Source organism: Dromiciops gliroides, chromosome 6 (genome assembly GCF_019393635.1).
Source record: "Dromiciops gliroides isolate mDroGli1 chromosome 6, mDroGli1.pri, whole genome shotgun sequence".
NCBI classification, from domain to species: domain Eukaryota; kingdom Metazoa; phylum Chordata; class Mammalia; order Microbiotheria; family Microbiotheriidae; genus Dromiciops; species Dromiciops gliroides.
In genome coordinates this window covers 199101686-199119738 of record NC_057866.1, presented here as the reverse complement: position 1 = coordinate 199119738, position 18053 = coordinate 199101686, and the positions used below count along the sequence as shown (strand labels likewise).

At 36.3% G+C, this 18053-nt stretch overlaps 1 protein-coding gene across 2 annotated transcripts in view; it reads left to right on the top strand.

Moving 5' to 3' along the window:
- The window catches only part of VEGFC (vascular endothelial growth factor C), a 178892-nt gene that overhangs the window by 138669 nt on the left and 22170 nt on the right, over nucleotides 1–18053 (top strand). For both annotated transcript variants that reach the window (XM_043971611.1, XM_043971610.1), the window contains one exon: nucleotides 17315–17466. In XM_043971611.1, coding sequence (XP_043827546.1) covers nucleotides 17315–17466 — 152 coding nt within the window. The remainder of the gene's footprint in view (nucleotides 1–17314; nucleotides 17467–18053) is intronic.

Here is an 18053-nt window from a genome sequence, read left to right as displayed (position 1 = left end):
ATCCCCTACCCCACCAATAACCAATCTATTGTCAAGGCCTTTTGATTTCACCTTTGCAACATCTTTCAAATGTCTCTTTCTCTCCTCTATCACTGCCCCAACTCTGGTGCAATCCCTTCTTATTTCATGCCTGAAATACTGCAGTAGCTTGCTGATGAATCTTTCTGCCTCAAGTCTCTCCCTACTCCAATCCATCTTCTATTCAACCACTTAAGTTATTTTATTAAAGCACATGCATGACTATGTCATCCCATTACTCAATAAACTCCACTGGCTCCCTTTTGCCTCCAGGATCATATTAAAAATGCTCTGTTTGGGGAAGCCAGGTGGCAAAGTGGATAAAGCACTGGCCCTGGATTCAGGAGGACCTGAGTTCAAATCCAGCCTCAAACACTTGACACTTACTAGCTGGGTGACCCTGGGCAAGTCACTTAACCCTCATTGCCCTGCCAAAAAAATGCTCTGATTATTATTCAACACCCTTTATAACCTATTCCCCTCCTATCTTTCCAGTCTTCTTCCACCTTTTTCCCTGACATGAACCCTTAGGTCCAGGTCACTGGCCAACAGGCTCTTCCACAAAAAGATATTCTATGTCACAGCTCCAAGTATTTTCTCTGCTTAGCCTCCATGACTGGAATGCTCTCCTTCCTTATCTCTGCCTACTAAATCTCATCTTTTATAGAAAGCTTTTCCCAAGTCTCTTAATTCTAGTGCTTTCCCTCTGTTAATTGTTTTGTATTTGTCTTCTATTTACTAGTTTGCATGTTATCTCCCTTATAAGATTGTGACTTCCTTGAGGGTCTGGACTGTGTTTGGCATCCTTTTTATCCCTAGTGCTTAGTACAGTGTCTGTGCTAATATAAAGAAGCAAGGGGAAGTACTAAAATGCAAAGGAACAAAGAGGTCATAGAGTCAGGAAATCAGTTTGATGGCCCAGGCTCCACCAATCATGTGGAACTTTATCTAATACCAAAAATAAATTAAGTTTAACCATCCCCCTAAAAAAACCAACAAAAAACATAAAGCAGAAAATGTTCACATTATCAGGGACCATATCTGAAGAAAATCATATTTCTCCAAAGACTTTAAGCACATAGTAGATGCTTAATCAATGATTATTGATTGTTTAATATTTGGGAGTGACCATATCAAAAATAACAATCACCTTATGGTGAGTCAAAACTTTGCTAGGTTGCTCCTTGTATAAATTACATAAAGTCCATTACCAGCCTCAGGTTCTTTGTGTCTTATGTCTGGGGCTGGATTTGGGCTTGGGGCCTCCTGGGTGCAGGGCTGGTGCTTTGTCATTGTGTCTTAGTAGGAGCTTCCATAAACTATTCTCCATAGGCAAATCTTTAAGAACCCAGGATCGCCTACTCACTATGATGAGGCATCAAAGGAAGACTTTAATAGAATGGTAGCAGCCATACAGAGTGTTCCAAAAGTCATACTGCAGTAGTATGACTTTTGTGACATCTGGTGTTATAGATTAGCACAACACATGGCATGCAGTAAGCACTTAATAAATGAATTTTAATTGACTAAATTTGCTTTTATATGTTGCCTAGGAGCCTAATGATCATTTAAAAAATTATTTCCATACATTTACTAAATAACAGTTTTCTCATTTGTAAGCACACTTTTTGGAAAATAATCCATTTTTGTACTGTAGGCTACCTTTAAAAATAATTTTGGCATCATTCATTTCCTAAAAACATACAGGATTCTCCTTTATTAACATTTGCTAATAAAGGACAAACTATCTTTACTTGAGGTTTTGCTGTTCTATTTTTCATATCTTTTTATTAGAATAAGTTCTCAAAATTTTCATAAATTCTGATCTGAAAAAAGCAAGAAGTTTTATAGTTAATTTCACCCAGCAGGGGAGTTGTAATTTTGCCAATACATACCTTATTTGAAAGGTTTGTAGATCTTTCAGAATCAACATTTTTCAAAGGAAGATGAAAAATTGAGCAGTGAACCTTGAGGGTGTAATTTCTTAGAAACTCTATTTAAAACACTCACATTATCAGGGACCATCTCTGAAGAAAAGCATCTTTTTCCAAAGAGTTTAAAATTAATTCCAGCAGGGCTTTTCTGTTAAAAACAGATGAGGAACATTATGAGCTATAAATACAACATACTGGCATACAACTATAGGATATCCTATCAAACTATTACCATTCAATAAGCAAGTTAGAAGATCTAAGACAGCATCCCCAGTTCACTTTAGCACAAAGTTTCGATAGCTGTCCTAAATGGAAAAAACTCCCAAATCAAGAGGTGTCCCTACTGCCCTCACTAAAATATTTCCATGTTTAACAACCTTGTCCAGTAATTCTTCCTTAAGCTCATCCTAAATCCCTTATGCTTCAGTTTAAACCCATTTCCTAATGGTCTAGCTCAGTGGCTATGGAGGGAAGCTAGTCATGATTTTTGAAGACCATTCCTGAATCATCAATGTTTAAATCTTTCAAGAGTCTTGGATTTGTCTTCTACACCCTTCTATATTGTGATAGACAATATGTATGTACACCACCACCAGTGAGAATGAATTGCTGAGTGCTCATTTGACTAACTTGCTGCATTTGTAACTGAACAGTTCAATTCAAAACTTCAAAGAAGCTGGCCATGCAGAACAATGTTTTTAAGCATTATTTAGTTTACATTTTCTTTAACTAATGCTCATCCCTGCTATTGAAAGTTAAATTCTAGTGTCCTCTTTAAGGTATCTGAGTGAATAGTGTCATTTTTATTTGATAACTATGAAATAGTATGTCTGATTTCATCATGTGTAAAATATTCAGTAGTAACTGACGGAGTTGCAAATTAGTTTTGACCACTTTTTTTAGACCTAACCCAGGATTCATTGGGATAGGGAACTCTTGATGAAGTAACTACATCTACCAAAGCAGGTCAGTACCAGCTGTATAACTTGTAGGCTTAGACAGTAGCCCAGGGCAGTGAGAACTTAAATGACTTGTCCATGATCACAAGTCAGCTTTTGTCAGAGGGGAACTTGAACCCAAGGATTCCTGACTCTGAGACTAGCTTTCTATCCACCAGATCTAGGTGCCTCTCTTAGTTTATATAATTAGCTTAATTAGTGGCAATCATATCTTTTTTCCTATTATAGCACTGAATTGTTACTCTAAGCAATTTATATCATTTCAGGTCATAGTAGCCCACCTTTTGCAGAAAATAGAAAGTTATACTCCCCTGCCTTTGCGCTATATTAATAGAATCATGGATTTGGACTTGGGAGGAACATTAGAACTCATTTCATCTAGCACTATCATTGTACAGTTTAGAATATTCAAGTTGAAAGAAGTGAAGGGATTTGCTTCAAAGGTGAAAAGCTCAGTCCTCTAAAGTCCAAATTCATCTCTGTTGCATTGCAAAAGGGAAAGATGTACTATATGGTTCCTGCCAATTTTAAATAATTATTTTTCTAGCAAAGTACCCAACTCAATCATTTCTCTGTTGCTAAAAGAATGCTTTTAGCACCCTCTAAATTTAAGTGCCCATGGTGGAAGCTTCATTGGTCCCTTGCTAGTCATCTCTCTGACCTAACATAAAACATAAAAAAGTAAGCAATGGTTTATTGAATCAAAATGTAATTAAAATAACCCAGAGTTTGACAAAATGTCCAATGGTACTTAAGAATATTAGCAATGAATGAAAATGGCATATTACAACAATATACCTCCTATAATAACGTAATAAACCTGCTTCTGAGCATTGAAGACATAACATCTCCATAAATATGGTAATGAAGACATGTTCTGAATTGTAGGTCACCCCATATTTGTTATTTATGCTATAGTACCACAGAAGTATAGCGTCACATTCTTTCTTTTTTAGATGACCTGATTTGCCCATCATCACACAAAGGATATATGTCAGTGAGCAGCTAGGTGGTGCAGTGGATAGAGCACTGGCCCTGTAGTCAGGAGGACCTGAGTTCAAATCCAGTCTAAGACACTTGACACTTACTAGCTGGGTGATCCTGGGCAAGTCACTTAACCCCAATTGCCTCACCAAAAAAAAAAGAAGAAGAAGAAGAAGAAAAGGAAAAGAAAGGAAAGAAAAAAGAAAGAGGATATATGTCAGAGGCAGGGCTGGAAGTTAGATCTTCCTGAGTCTAAGTCCAGCCCTCTCCCCACTATGGCATATTGCTGCCACTTCATCATGACATATTACTACAAACCAAAAATTTAAAATAAATGGATTTATAATTATTTTTAAAAATATAAAATACCTGACAAACAGGAAATAGATCATCAAAAATAAATCAAAGTTACCTAAAAGTGAGTAAAAGAGTCCCTAAAAACCATAATAACAAAGTTCCGATGTATATGACAAGTATCCAAAGGCATTGTTATAATTTTTCAGAGCTGAGAGAAACTTTATGAATCATGTAATCTAATACTTTCATCTTTACAAATGAGGAAATAGAATGCTACAGTGGCTATATTACTTACCCCAAGGTCATGCAGTTCATGAAAGGTAGAGCAAGGATTCAAACCAGGTCTTCTAATTCCTACTGTGTTCTCTCCACAGTATCATGTTCTACACTCTTGATAAAAGGGATATCTTAGTACAGACAAGATCATCAATCTAATAATGCCCATGGAAAACCAGGAACACATTTGCATGCAAAATAAGTTTTGCAAACATCTATTGAATCAATAAAAAAAGCATCCAAAATAATTTTGATTTTTGTAGGTCTCTGCAAGCACAAATTTTTCCAACCATTTTAGATCATCTGAGTAATTTGAATCTTAAAGTGTTTTAGCATCAATTACACATTATATTTGTAATGGGTCCAATGGGGCAGCTAGATGGTGCAGTGGCTCTGAAGATGGGAAGCCCTGAGTTCAAATATATATCTTGCCACTAGACCCAGATGGCTCTAGAGGAGAGAGTAAGGCTAATGAATTTGCACAGTCCAACCTCACTTAAATCCAATTCAGTGCAAGTCATGAAATCACCCCATTCATGGTCCTCTTCAAGAATGAACAAACACCAAATGGGTGCAATATTTCCTCTGGTTAGCTGAAATGTTCTGGGAATAAGGTATGCTGAATGCATTGATTTTCCATATAACTAAGGTTTAACCATTTGCATGTTAGAATCTGTCATTTATTCCTTCCTCAAAAAGAGATTGTAGCCAATTCTCACCCTTACAAAAATGTCTTTGTGAAATGTTGTGGCTAACGAGACTGGTCACAATGTAGGTAATGCTCCCTCATTATCTTCTCTCAACATAGTTACACTGAGCTTTGGATATATACATGTAATCCACTAGCCTGCTCATATATGCAGTCATTCCCATGGAACTAGGTCTTGCCAAAGCTTGAGCAACACTAGAATTGCCTTAGAAGGTCCAAGGAACTCCATGCTGCATTGAGCCGTTATAGCAGGACAGGGAATACTTAATATCATTATTAAACTCAACATGATAATAAAAACACAGACTATAAGAGCTTTAAAAGACTTTAGACATCAACTAATCCAACTCCTTCTTTTTTATAGATGAGGAAGCTGAAATCAGAGAGGAGAAGTAACTTGCCCAAGGTCAAACTTCCAATAATTAAAAAGCCAGGTTTTCCTGATTTCCTAATTTTAACTCCTGTATTGATAATTTAGTATAATTATTAATAGGGCAACTATGTTGCACAGTGAATAGAGTATTTAGCCTGTAGTCAGGAAGATCTAAATTCAAACCCAGCCTTAGATACTTACTAACTGTGTGCCCCTGGGCAAGTCACTTAACTGTTTGCTTCATATTCTCATTTGTAAAATGAGCTGGAAAAGGAAATGGCAAACCAATCTGTTATCTTTGCCAAGAAAACCCCAAATAGGTTCACGAAGAGTGGGATACAACTGAAACAAGAGAATAAAAATCATTATTAATAGTATCTAATATTATACTTTGATAATGTCAGAGGCTGTTGAATTACATAAGACTATTTGCTACTATTTCAGATTAGATTACTGTGACATTTCAATTCTTCAGCTCTTCTCAGGAAGCTGTTATGATTTTCCACTAATTTCTTACTCCTGACTACTGGTCAGCTTCTAGCCCCTCACATTGCCATTGCATCTGAATCTGTTGTAGCTGCTTCTACTCTTCATCTCATGGAAAATTAACCCCCCCTCCCCCCCCCGCAAAAAAAAAGATTTTGTTCACTTTTTTTTTTTTACATAGTAATGTAGTTGGATTTTTTTAACATCTGGTTTTTTTTCATTATGTCGTGCACAGATGATTTTTCACTTCCAAAATCACTGCTATTTTTGATGGTTGATGTTGCCAGCTGGATAAGTAGGGTTTTGCTTTATATGTATTTATTCATCAAAAGGAAATAAATCCCTGGCAGAAAAAATAAACAAAACAACTTTATTTTCACTGCTCTGGATCATAGAACATCAAGACTGCAAGGAGCATTAGTGAACATCTAGCTAGTCAAATATCCTTATACTCCAGACAAGGAAATGAATTCCCAGAGACAATGAAAAGGGCTTCCTATGGCCACACAGCTTATTGGAGAGAGAATTGGTAAATGAATGAGGTGCCTTCTTATCTTCTAACTCTATTACACTAAACTAACTGATGTAGGAGCCAGATTAAACTTATCCCTAAATGGTTTAGATACAGAGATATGAATAGATATGTATATGCAATACATATGTATACTTATATAGGCTTGAAATATAGTAGTAGTTACAAACGTTTAGGGTCAGATCATAATGGTAGTTCTTTTCTGTTTCTAAGTAAACAGGTATGGTTCCAGAGAAATGATTGATTCATTTCTAAAAATAATTATGTCCTTTATTCTTTTGGCTCAATAATTCCACTGACTCAAAAAGTATTTCAATTATGAACTATAAAGAGATTTCTCAATTCAGCTGCTTTTGCCAAGGAGAATCCTGGCACACATTGATAGGAAAAAGAGAAGTTTCATATGAAAAATGAGGGGAAGGGAAAAAGAGTGTTAAGCTTTTTTTTTCCTATGAAAGTGAGAAAATGACAGCTACAAAAAGTAATGATTGATGTGAGAAAAGGAAAAATATTTAATGAACCACATTGAAGATCTAAGCCTTCCACACCATTTAAACATTTATGAAAGTAAAGAGGCAGCTCATCATGTTTTCATCTTCTTAGCATGGTGTATCTTCTTTGTATGAAAGCAGATCATAAGCCCTCTAAGTATTCACAAGGTGGTCTTCATGACTTGTGGTTAGAAAAAAATTGTCACCTCATGAACTCTCTGAGGTTAAGCCAGTGCTCAGCCAATGGACAGGTATCTCTAGGCCCCTCCTTCAAGCATTCTAGCTTGGTAGGAACTGGTAAAGTTTGTTTTTAACCACCAGCAATTTTAAGAAGCAATGTGACCATCTCCATATCACAAGGAGACATAGGAGAGGGGAGGAATTCATTAATCATGTAGAACTGCAATTCCCAAATGAAGTATGTCCAATAATTGTAAAAAGATAATTTTTTCCCAAACAGAAATATCTGATCATCTTACTTGATATACATTTTTCTCAGAATTATACATTTACATTTTTGTTGTTTAGACATTTTCAGTGGTGTGCAACTCTTTGTGACCCCATTTGGGATTGCAGTCTACTAAAAGAGAAATGAGTAAGGGTGCAGCTGTCAAACCCTCCATGTTATTGAACTCCTACTCCTCCCTCAGAATACCCAGCATACTATATGCTACACAAAGTTCTGACATGGGTTGAATTAGAGTGACAGTGGTGAGACATTACATAGAGCATTGGGCCTGGAGTCAGGAAGATTCATCTTCCTGAGTTCAAATCCAGCCTCAGACATTTACTAACTGTGTGACTCTGGGCAAGTCACTTGACCCCATTTGCCTCAGTTTCCTCATCTGTAAAATGAGCTGGAGAAGGAAATAGCAACGCAATCCAGTATATTTGCCATGAAAACTCCAAATGAGGTCATGAAGAGTCAGACATGACTGAAACAACCAAACAACAACAAAGTGACAGTATCATCAGTATATTTTATGTTAACAAAAATTAATTTATTTTTAAAGTAAATATGAATATAAATGCAAGTTTCAGTTTTTGCTTCTGACACTTCTAATTGTTTGTCTTGCACATCCCCATAGGGGACATAGATCCCACTTAGGAAAAATGTGCTCTGGTCTGAGCTATTCCAAATCCAATCCATAATTTTTACACTATTCTTTCTCATTCTGCCTATCTAGATCTGACTGCTTTTCACAGGTTGGGAGAATATTTACTTTAGCAAAGTGCCACAGGGGCATCTGTGAGTTAGCTAGCTCTAACTTTTAATTGAAAGTATTTCACTCATCTACTCAAACTAAACCTCAGGGCTGTATTCATTTGTATGGTGAGAAAACATCATAGGGCATGACCAGTCTGGGTCAATGAGTAATTGAATAAGCATGAATTAAACATTTACTTTGCATGACTCTTTCCTGTAGCACAGGATACTACACTGTTAAGAACATATTGCAAGTGGCTGAGTCTGTAATGCAGAAACAAGCTAAAGCTATTTTAAAAATAGAGGACATAAGCTATACACACATTACAAAGTCATGTCAACCCCCAAAGCAATAAAATAATCAATATAAGGTGAGAATACTTCAGAAAGAATTAAAAATTGACCATCGTAGTCACAGAGATCTACCTGTATACCCCCATTGGGATTATTCCTATAGTGTAGCTGTTATAAATGAGTGTATCTGTCATGTTAGTTCTACATATAGATTCCCTCAACTTATTTGATTTCTATTTGCATGCACTGTGAGGGGTACTCTGCTAGTCACTAAGAACTGTGTTAACGCTCCCCTTCTCATCATTACAGGACTATATGGCCTTGCCTTTGACTTTCTACCATTGTATCATTTTTCCTACCAAATTAGAATGTTGTCCAGTCACCCCAGTTGTTTTGTTGGGGATGAGAAATAAAAGAATGGGAAATTCATAATATCCTGACTCCTGTATTACTGGTGAGGGGACCACCATCCTCTCAGTCACCCAGGCTCAAAACTTAAGTGTCTTCCTTGACTTCACAGTCTCTCATCCCCATGTCCAATCTGTCGCCAATTTCCTATCCATTTTACCTTCATGGTAGGACATTTATGCTCCCCTTATCCACCAGTCGAGAAGCATTTATTGAATGCCAGCTATATGCCAGGCACTGGACTATGTTCTGGGGAAATAGTCCCTGACCTCAAGTAGTTCATAGTCTAATGAGGAAGAAATCAGGAGAATAACCATGAACAAACAAGACATATACGGGATACAGTAGAGATAGTCAATAGAGGGAAGGCAGTAATAGTAAGGGTTAGCAGGAAAAGTTTCTTGTAGAAAATGGGATTTTCACTAGGACTTGAAGCCAGGAGGGAGAGAATTCTAGGCATGGAAGAGCCAGCGAACATACTAAGAGTTAGCTAATGGAGTGTCTTCTGGGAAGAACAGTGTGGAGGCTGGTGTGTCTGGATCAAGGACTATGTACTAGGGAGTAAGGTATAAGAAGAGAGGCAAAGCAGGAGAGAGCCAAATTGTTTAGGACTCTGAATGGCAAACAGAGGATTTGATATTTAATTCTGGAAGTGATAAGGAGTCCTTGAAGTTTATTGACTAGAGGCAGTAGGGTAGCATAGCTAAATCTGTACTTTTAAGAAAATGAATCTGACACCTGAGTAGAGGGTGGACTAGAGTGGGGAGAGACTTGAGGAAGGGAGATGAAGCATCAAGCTACTGCAGTCTTCCAGGAATTAGGGAAGAAATCCCTGAGCCTGGGTGGTTGCAATGTCGGAAGAGAGAAAGGGACACATATGAGAGATGTTATGCAGGTAAAATAAAGAGGCCTTGGCAACAGAATGGATTTGGAAGGTATAGGGAGAGAGAGAGGGGGGAGGGAGGGAAGAAGGGAGGGAGTTAGGAAGGAAGGAAGGAAGGAAGGAAGGAAGGAAGGAAGGAAGGAAGGAAGGAAGGAAGTTGAATATGACACTTAGACTAGGAGGCTATATGAGCACAATGCAGGCTTTCATCCCCTCAAGCCTGGATGACTGCAAAGTTCATGCTGGTTTATCTCCCTACCTTAAGTCTTCCCCCACAGCACACCATCATCCACACTCAGAGATCAGTGCAAGCCTGACCATATCACAAACTTCTTCCATTATTCAATAAACTTCCTTGGCTCTCCAACACCTCTATTAAATCTTCTATAATCAAATATGAAATCCTCTATTTGGCTTTCAAAGCCCTTTATAACTTTCACCTGCCCACACCTTTTTGGTCTTTTTCCGCTTCACTCACCCTCACATACTCTGCAGTTGAGTAACACTGGCCTCTTGGCTGTTCTATCTCCAGAGTCTAGGCATGTTCACTGACTGCCCACCATGTCTGGAGTGCTCTCCCTCCTCATCTCAGCCACCTGACTTCCCTGGTTTCCTTCTGGTCCCAGCTAAAATCTGCCTTATGTAAGAAGCCTTTAAGACTCCCTTTAATGACAGTGTCTTCCCTCTGTTGATTATTTCCAATTTATCCTGTATATACTTATTGTACATAGTTGGTTCTATGCCTCTTGTTTTCCCATTAAACCAAAAGTCCCTTGAGAACAAGGCATTTTTTGCCTTTCTTTGCATCCCTAGCACTTGGCACATAACAGACACTGAGAATTTCATGGCTGACTCACTATTACTGATATATAGACATAAAATCTATGCATATATGTGCAGTGGAAAGAGAATGCTAGACCTAAAAGACGAGTGTTCAAATCTGCCCTTGGGCATTTAACTATCTGTTTGGCAAGTCCCTTAACCTCTGAGTACCTCAGTTTCCTTCCTTATCTAAAAAAATGGGAATAACAGTAGACCCTACCTCCAGATCATCTTGAGAGGATAAAATGAGATATGTGTAAAGGATTTTGTAAGCAGTAAAATGCTATGTAAATATGAGCTAATATCATCATCATCATTTTTGCATACATAACACACATGCAAAATGTGGTTCCCATTCATCCTTGTTAGAAACAAACTTTCCCTTTCATACAGTTATACTTGAGACTCTTGACATTAAGGAAGCACCATGCTTTATTCTTGAAGAGATCAAAAGATAAGTGGAAAAAGAAATTATTACTTCATAGCTTTTGCTAAACAATGATAAACACCCCATTGATTTGAACACCCCACTATATTTGCTCTCTTTTTTTGGAGGGAAAATGCACCATCCAATAGCTCATTAGGAAACAGCATTAAATTACAGCTAGGAGGCCAGATATTAGAATGTTTCCTGTTACTTTGTGTTGTGACTCTTGTAATTTTACTGTAATGAGCAATCAGATACTATTTTAAAAAGAAAATTGATTTTAGCACCACTTAAAATTTTAAAGTACATTTTTAAAAAGTAGCATCTCTGATCAATAGGAAACAAATTAAATAAGATTCCTTTATTGAACAACTTGGATATCAACAGTTACAACTTGAACATTTCTCACTGGTATTTTATACCCATTATTTAGATGGCAAGACTTAGTGGCATGACTTATCCTAAAACCCATCTTTCAATTCTTTTTATCAATTTCATTAAAAAAATATGTACATGGTAGCACCAGAACCATTTAAAAAGTCACTTTGTATATGAAATATATAGAATTTTTCATCATCCAATATAAAGAAAAGTAGACCAGTGCCTGGAAGAAGCATTCAATAAATATCTGTTACATTTATGTCTTTGCCAAATGACTATAATTCAGTTGTTATTTAGTCATGCCTCACTCTTCCTGACCCATGTACCAAAGCACAACCAGGCTCTTCTATCCTCCACTATCTCTCAAAGTCTGTCCAAGTCCATGTTGTTTGTTTCCATGACACTAGTTATCCATCACAATTTCTGCCATCCCAGTTTTCTTTTGCCTTCAATTTTTTCCAATATCAAGCTCTTTTCCAAGGCCTTCCCATTATGTGGCCAAAGTATTGAAGTTTCAGCTTTAGCATTTGACCTTCTAGTGAAGAGCCTGAATTAATTTTTAAAGTATTGACTGATTTAATCTCCTTGATGTCCAAGGAACTCTCAAAAGTATTTTCTAGTATCATAGTTCAAAAGCATCAGTTCTGCGGTCCTCAGCTTTCCTTATAGTCCAACTCTCACAGCCCTAAATTGCTACTGGAAAAACCATACTTTTGACTCTATAGACCTTTGTTGGCAAAGTGATGTCTCTGCTTTTAAGTATGCTGTCCAGATTCACCATAGTTTTCCTTCCAATGAGCAAGTGTCTTTTAATTTCATGGCTACAGTCACTGTCTGCAGTGATCTTAGAGCCCAAGAATATAAAATCTGACTCTGCTTCCATCTCTTTCTCCCTTTATTTTCCAGAAAGTGATGAGACTGGTTGCCAAAATCTTAGTTGTTTTTCTTTTTTTAGTGTTAAGATTCATGCCAGCCTTTACATTCTCCTCTTTCTCCTTCATCAAGAAGCTTCTTAATTATTCTTTACTTTCTACAATTCAGTAGGACATATATTTTTCTATGCTTTCCACTTAAAGAAATTTGTTGTAGCTTGTTTTGGGGACCATCTATCCCTCTTGATCCCATTGGCTCCCATTGCCACATGGTTAGTCTTGCACTGATGTGTTGAGGCATAGCATAAACATTGTACTTTGTGTGGACTACTTGATACATTTGACCATCTTATGTCGATTGAATTTTGTTTTTATTTTTTTAAAAACATAATCAGATTTATTACCTTGCCTTAAGCAGTTATTTTAATAAGCTACCCCCCAAAAAGCCTTCTATTTTCCTTGCAACTGAGAGAAATGACTTGAATTTTGTTATTTGGCTAAAATAGTACCAAATTAGCGTCCTTCCTTGCTAACTCTTCCAATTTCCTATTCACCACACCATATAGCTCCTTCCTTTTAATTTAAAGTGAAGGTTTGCTTTCCTCTGAATGTGTGCAGTCCATGAACTCCATGAACACAATCCAAACAGACTTTGTTCACTAATAACCCTTGCAGTTATTTCCTTTATCTGTACAGTTATAATATAATATGCTTTTCTGTTTTGTCTCTGTGTGGGGAGATGACTTTTCTTCTTTTACAGCACTTAAAACTATCATGCAAGTACTTATAAAATAAAAAAAAACTTAACTCAAGTAGCAAGTGCTATGTTTATATATCTCAAGGTTCTTTTTCCTATGTTATTTGGCATGCCATTCTCCCCAGAGAGACTATATATGTACACACATACATGCATGTATGCACATATGTTTGTACATATATGTGTGTATTATGCAGAGAGCACCTATATATTAGAATAACTTTGCTTACAAATGTTTGTTGAATTAATATGTTTGTTGAGCAGTTGATGAAGCAGGCTTCTTCCCATGGCAGAGCTGTTTCATTTATTCAAAGTAGATAGGGAGAGAATTTCCTTTATCTTCCTTAGCCAAAATAAAATCTTTGATTTCCCCCCTTTTCTCTCCCTTGCCCTCAAAATACTAAAAGAATAATTTGAATTTCAGGATAAATTGATTTAATACCATGAGATGCAAGATTTCATTGGTGTGTATTCTTTTCCTACTGATACAGATCAAAACCCCTCTAGACCTTTGCATCTCATCTTGATGTGTCATGAAGGCTAAACCGATGGTCACTTTCTGATCATGAGTCGAAGTGATTAATTAGGTTGTACTACAGTTAAAGGACACAGTGCATCACCAAGTCTTTTCTCAAAACCTTTCCATCTTGTTAAAAACCTGCCAGGGATTGCAGTATATTGCCATTGTTTTTGAAAACCCAGGGTCCCCTCCAGCAATGAATGATGGTCTCAAAAGTAGGACTTTGTGAAAGGGCAGTGGATATAAAGCCGGTAGTCACCCCTGTTTAAGTGGTTATGTACACAGAGAATGCCCTATCATCATATCTCCCCTTTCCCAGTTAAACCAAAGCCCCTAATATGATTTTTTAAATAACTATAACATCATTGATTTTTATCTGTTTTGTTTTTATATTAGTCATTTACAGATTACTCCAGCTTTTTGAGACATATTTTGAAACAAAGTAAAAACAGTTAAAATCCAGTGACCACATTTCGCACCTGTAACACCCACTCCTCTCTGCTTTTTAAGATAACATAAATCCATTTCTCTTGTCTTGCCCATTGAAAAACAGAATAAAGAAAATAAATATGCATAGTCAAGTAGCAGATTTCTCAAAGGACTTTCACTTATTTGATCTTCTTTCCGCTGATGAATAGAACTGTAGTTGTATGTGTATTAGCCCAAATGAACACCTATATTAGAGGACTGGACTTGGAGCCAGAAAGACTTGGTTTAAACTCCTACCTCTGGCAATTATTAAATCCCTTGGCTTCCCATAGCATCATGTATAGATTGGGAATAATAGTGTATTTTGGTGCTTTCACAGCATTTTTGTGAAGCTTAAATGAGAGAATGCACATGAAGTGTTTTGCCGACTTTACACATCATGGAAATGTCACTAATTGATTCCCTTCTTGCTGTTACCATCATTCTCTAAGGGGTATTACACTACCTTATGGGATGGGTTGCCTCTATGGCTAAGATATAATTTCTTTAGTGGAAGGAAGATAACAAGCATTTATTAAGCTACTTACTTTGTACTTTACAATATTAAAAAGCACTTAACAGATATTATCTCATTCGATATTCATAAAACATTGGGGATTGGGTGTTAGTGTCGTCATCATCATCAACAACATAATTATTAATAATAGTATTATTCATATTTTACAGTTAAGAAAATTGAAACAAATAGAGGTTAAGTGACTTGCTCTATACAGAGCTAGTAAGTGTTTAAGGATGGATTCAAATTCAGGCCCAATTAACTTAGACCCCCAACTCCAGACCCAGCATTCTATCCATTTTGCCACCTCACTGCTTCTAAAAATAAAACTGGACAAAAGCTACAACACTGATCTTTATTAGCATATTTTTAACTTCCTCATTGTGCACGGATACTATTTATACACAGAAAAAATATGCAGAAAAAAGGAGCAATAGGAACATAAGGATATAAACACATGTTCAGAGTAGCTAAATCTTTTAGTGACAATCACAGCTTTTTAATTAGAGTTAGTCTGGTATAGTGGTTTGAAAAGACACCTAGGTGATGCAGTGGATAAAGTGCTGAGCCTGGAATCAGGAAGACCCGAGTTCAAATCCAGCCTCAGACACTTATAGGTGTGTAACCCTGGGCAAGTCACTTAACCCATTTGTCTCAGTTTTCTCACCTGTAAAATGAACTGGAGAGGGAAATAATAAACCATTCCAGTATCTTTACCAAGAAAACCCCAAATGGGGTCATTTCAGTCAGACATGACTGAAATGACCAAACAAGAACAGTGGATAGAGAGCTGGCCTCAGAGCTAAGACCTAAGTTCAAATCCGATTTCTGACACATAGTAGCCATCTATATACCTGGGCAAGTTCTTTAACCTCCCAATTGTCTAGACAATTCTCTATGCCCTGTGTCACAGAGAAGATGCCAACTTGAATTTGTGAAAGTATTTCCTTAGCTGGGAGTTTCATATGTCATAAAATCAAAGGTCCAATTCCTATCCCCACATGAAAAAAACAACAAACTTTTTTTAAAAGAAAAAGAAATTACTTCTATATTCTAAATATATGGCAAAACTGGCCTTAGATTGAGGAAGACCAAGATTCAATACCTGTTTCTACCATATACTGATGGCCCCTTGAAACTCTCTAAAATTATATTACATATAGTTACTGATATGAATCAGTAGAGAGAGTTTCAATGAAACAACATTTGCACAGTTGAAGTTGAAGTGAAATCATAGGTTTGGACCCCCAAATATACCCACCCCCCAAACACACATGTACATGTAGATATGTCTGCATAAATGTATATGCACGAATACTTATACATATATAAATATATGTATATGTAGAAAGATATTTTGAAAAGTCTATATTCATATACATATTATTATATATTTTCTAAGTACAAAAATAAATACTTAGTTATAAAATTTGGTTTAGAAAACAAATTAAGGGATGGGGCTAGATTAACCTATACTATTGAAGTTATTGCCCGTATATATACTATTGAAGTTAATTATGGCTATGAGTAACACCAGTTAATGCAACCCCTTCCCTAAATCTGTCTAAATGACTTGAAGGCACATAGCTTTCCTCGTTCTAAGGATATTTCCATTATCTCAGTACAAAAAATGTCAGTATGAAAACACAGTCCAACTATAGTTAAATTTTCAAAGCGTAACCTCATCAGGCATTTAGCACTTCATTTCATTTTTGCAATATTATTCTTCTTTTGGAATTTATATTGAAAGGCTCTGGAATTTCAAATCTCCTTTATTTCACTTAAACATTTTCTTATTTGTATGTTTCAGAAGAAATAAATATTCTTAGAGGGGAGAAAAATTGGAATTTTTCATGAATAGGAAATCCAAAACAGATTTGTTATGTCTAAAACCACTTTCTAAATCTCTGCCCTCAGTGTTAAGTGAAATGATTGGTCTGATATTCAGCTTAATCTCTCTCACTATAACTGAAACTTTTTTTCCATCAAAATAGCATTGGCTACTCATTAGTAATGCATATTAGTAGGCATTCATCATTGTTTCTTCTTTATTTTAAAATATGATATGAATTGATTCACAAAGTATCAAGAAGCCTCTTAAGGAAGATCTTCTAAAACTGATCCCAAATAACAAAATAAATTGGTAACTGAACCATGTACACTCAAATAATATTAAATGTTTCAATTTAGGGGGCAACTAGGTGGCATAGTGGATAAAGCACTGGCCCTGGATTCAGGAGGACCTGAGTTCAAATCCAGCCTCAGACACTTGACTCTAGCTGTGTGATCCTGGGCAAGTCACTTAACCCTCATTGCCCCCCCCAAAAAAAGTTTCAATTTAAACCCATTATGTTTATGTTCAACCCATAATTTTGTGACTGAATGGCCAAGATTAATGCATTTGTAACTCTTTTTTTAAAGGTTCCTTTAAAAGTATTCAACATTTATTTAATAATGCCCAAATTGTTCTTTTTTAATCACTAAAAAGATATGAAATATTCACAATAATGAGATAGAAATGGCACTAATGTGATAGATGGCAATAAGTAAATGATCTTATATAACATTCATCAAAATTAAAGGTATCTCATGCATCATGCGTGTAATAAAATTTAATAAAAACAAAACCACTGGATTTCACTTACATTTGTTAACAGAATCTATATAATTGCTGCTTCTTTTTTTTCCTTTCTCTATAGTTGTTTGAAATTACAGTGCCTCTTTCCCATGGCCCCAAGCCAGTCACAATCAGTTTTGCCAATCACACCTCCTGCCGATGCATGTCTAAATTGGATGTTTATAGACAAGTTCATTCGATCATTAGACGTTCCCTGCCAGCGACACAGTCACAGTGAGTATAAGCTGAGTCTTTGTTTCTGAATCTTCTGCCACCAATATGAAAAAATCCAGAAAGTCACAATTTGATCAGAATGATCCTTAAAGAAGTTTCCAGACTCTGATTTGCTTAATGTCCAAAGCTAAGGTATGCTCAAATGTACAGGATGCTATGAAAGTATAATTAAACTTTTACAGAAACCCCTCTAATATAGTTATGAATAATACACACAATAATGGGGAAAAATTCATAAAGAAAAGAACCCATGGATCCAATGTTCTAGTAAATTACAACAGGGAAATTATCAGATTCATAACAGTTCTCCTATAAAAGCAAACACATCATAAATTTGATTTAATATTAAATTCATTTGTACTTTGTTGTAGGATGTATGGCTCTATCAGTGTAAGTTCTGATGCTAGCATCATGTATCACCATGAATGGTATTTGTGAGTTTCTGCGATTAATCTAGTGAAGGATCTTTTCAGATTCATGTGAGCTGAACCTTGGATAGTAGAAATACAGTCTCATGCTGGGGGCCTATCCTTAAAACCTTTCCAAATATGTTGGACCTGCTAGAACTTGCACTCCCTTGGAATATC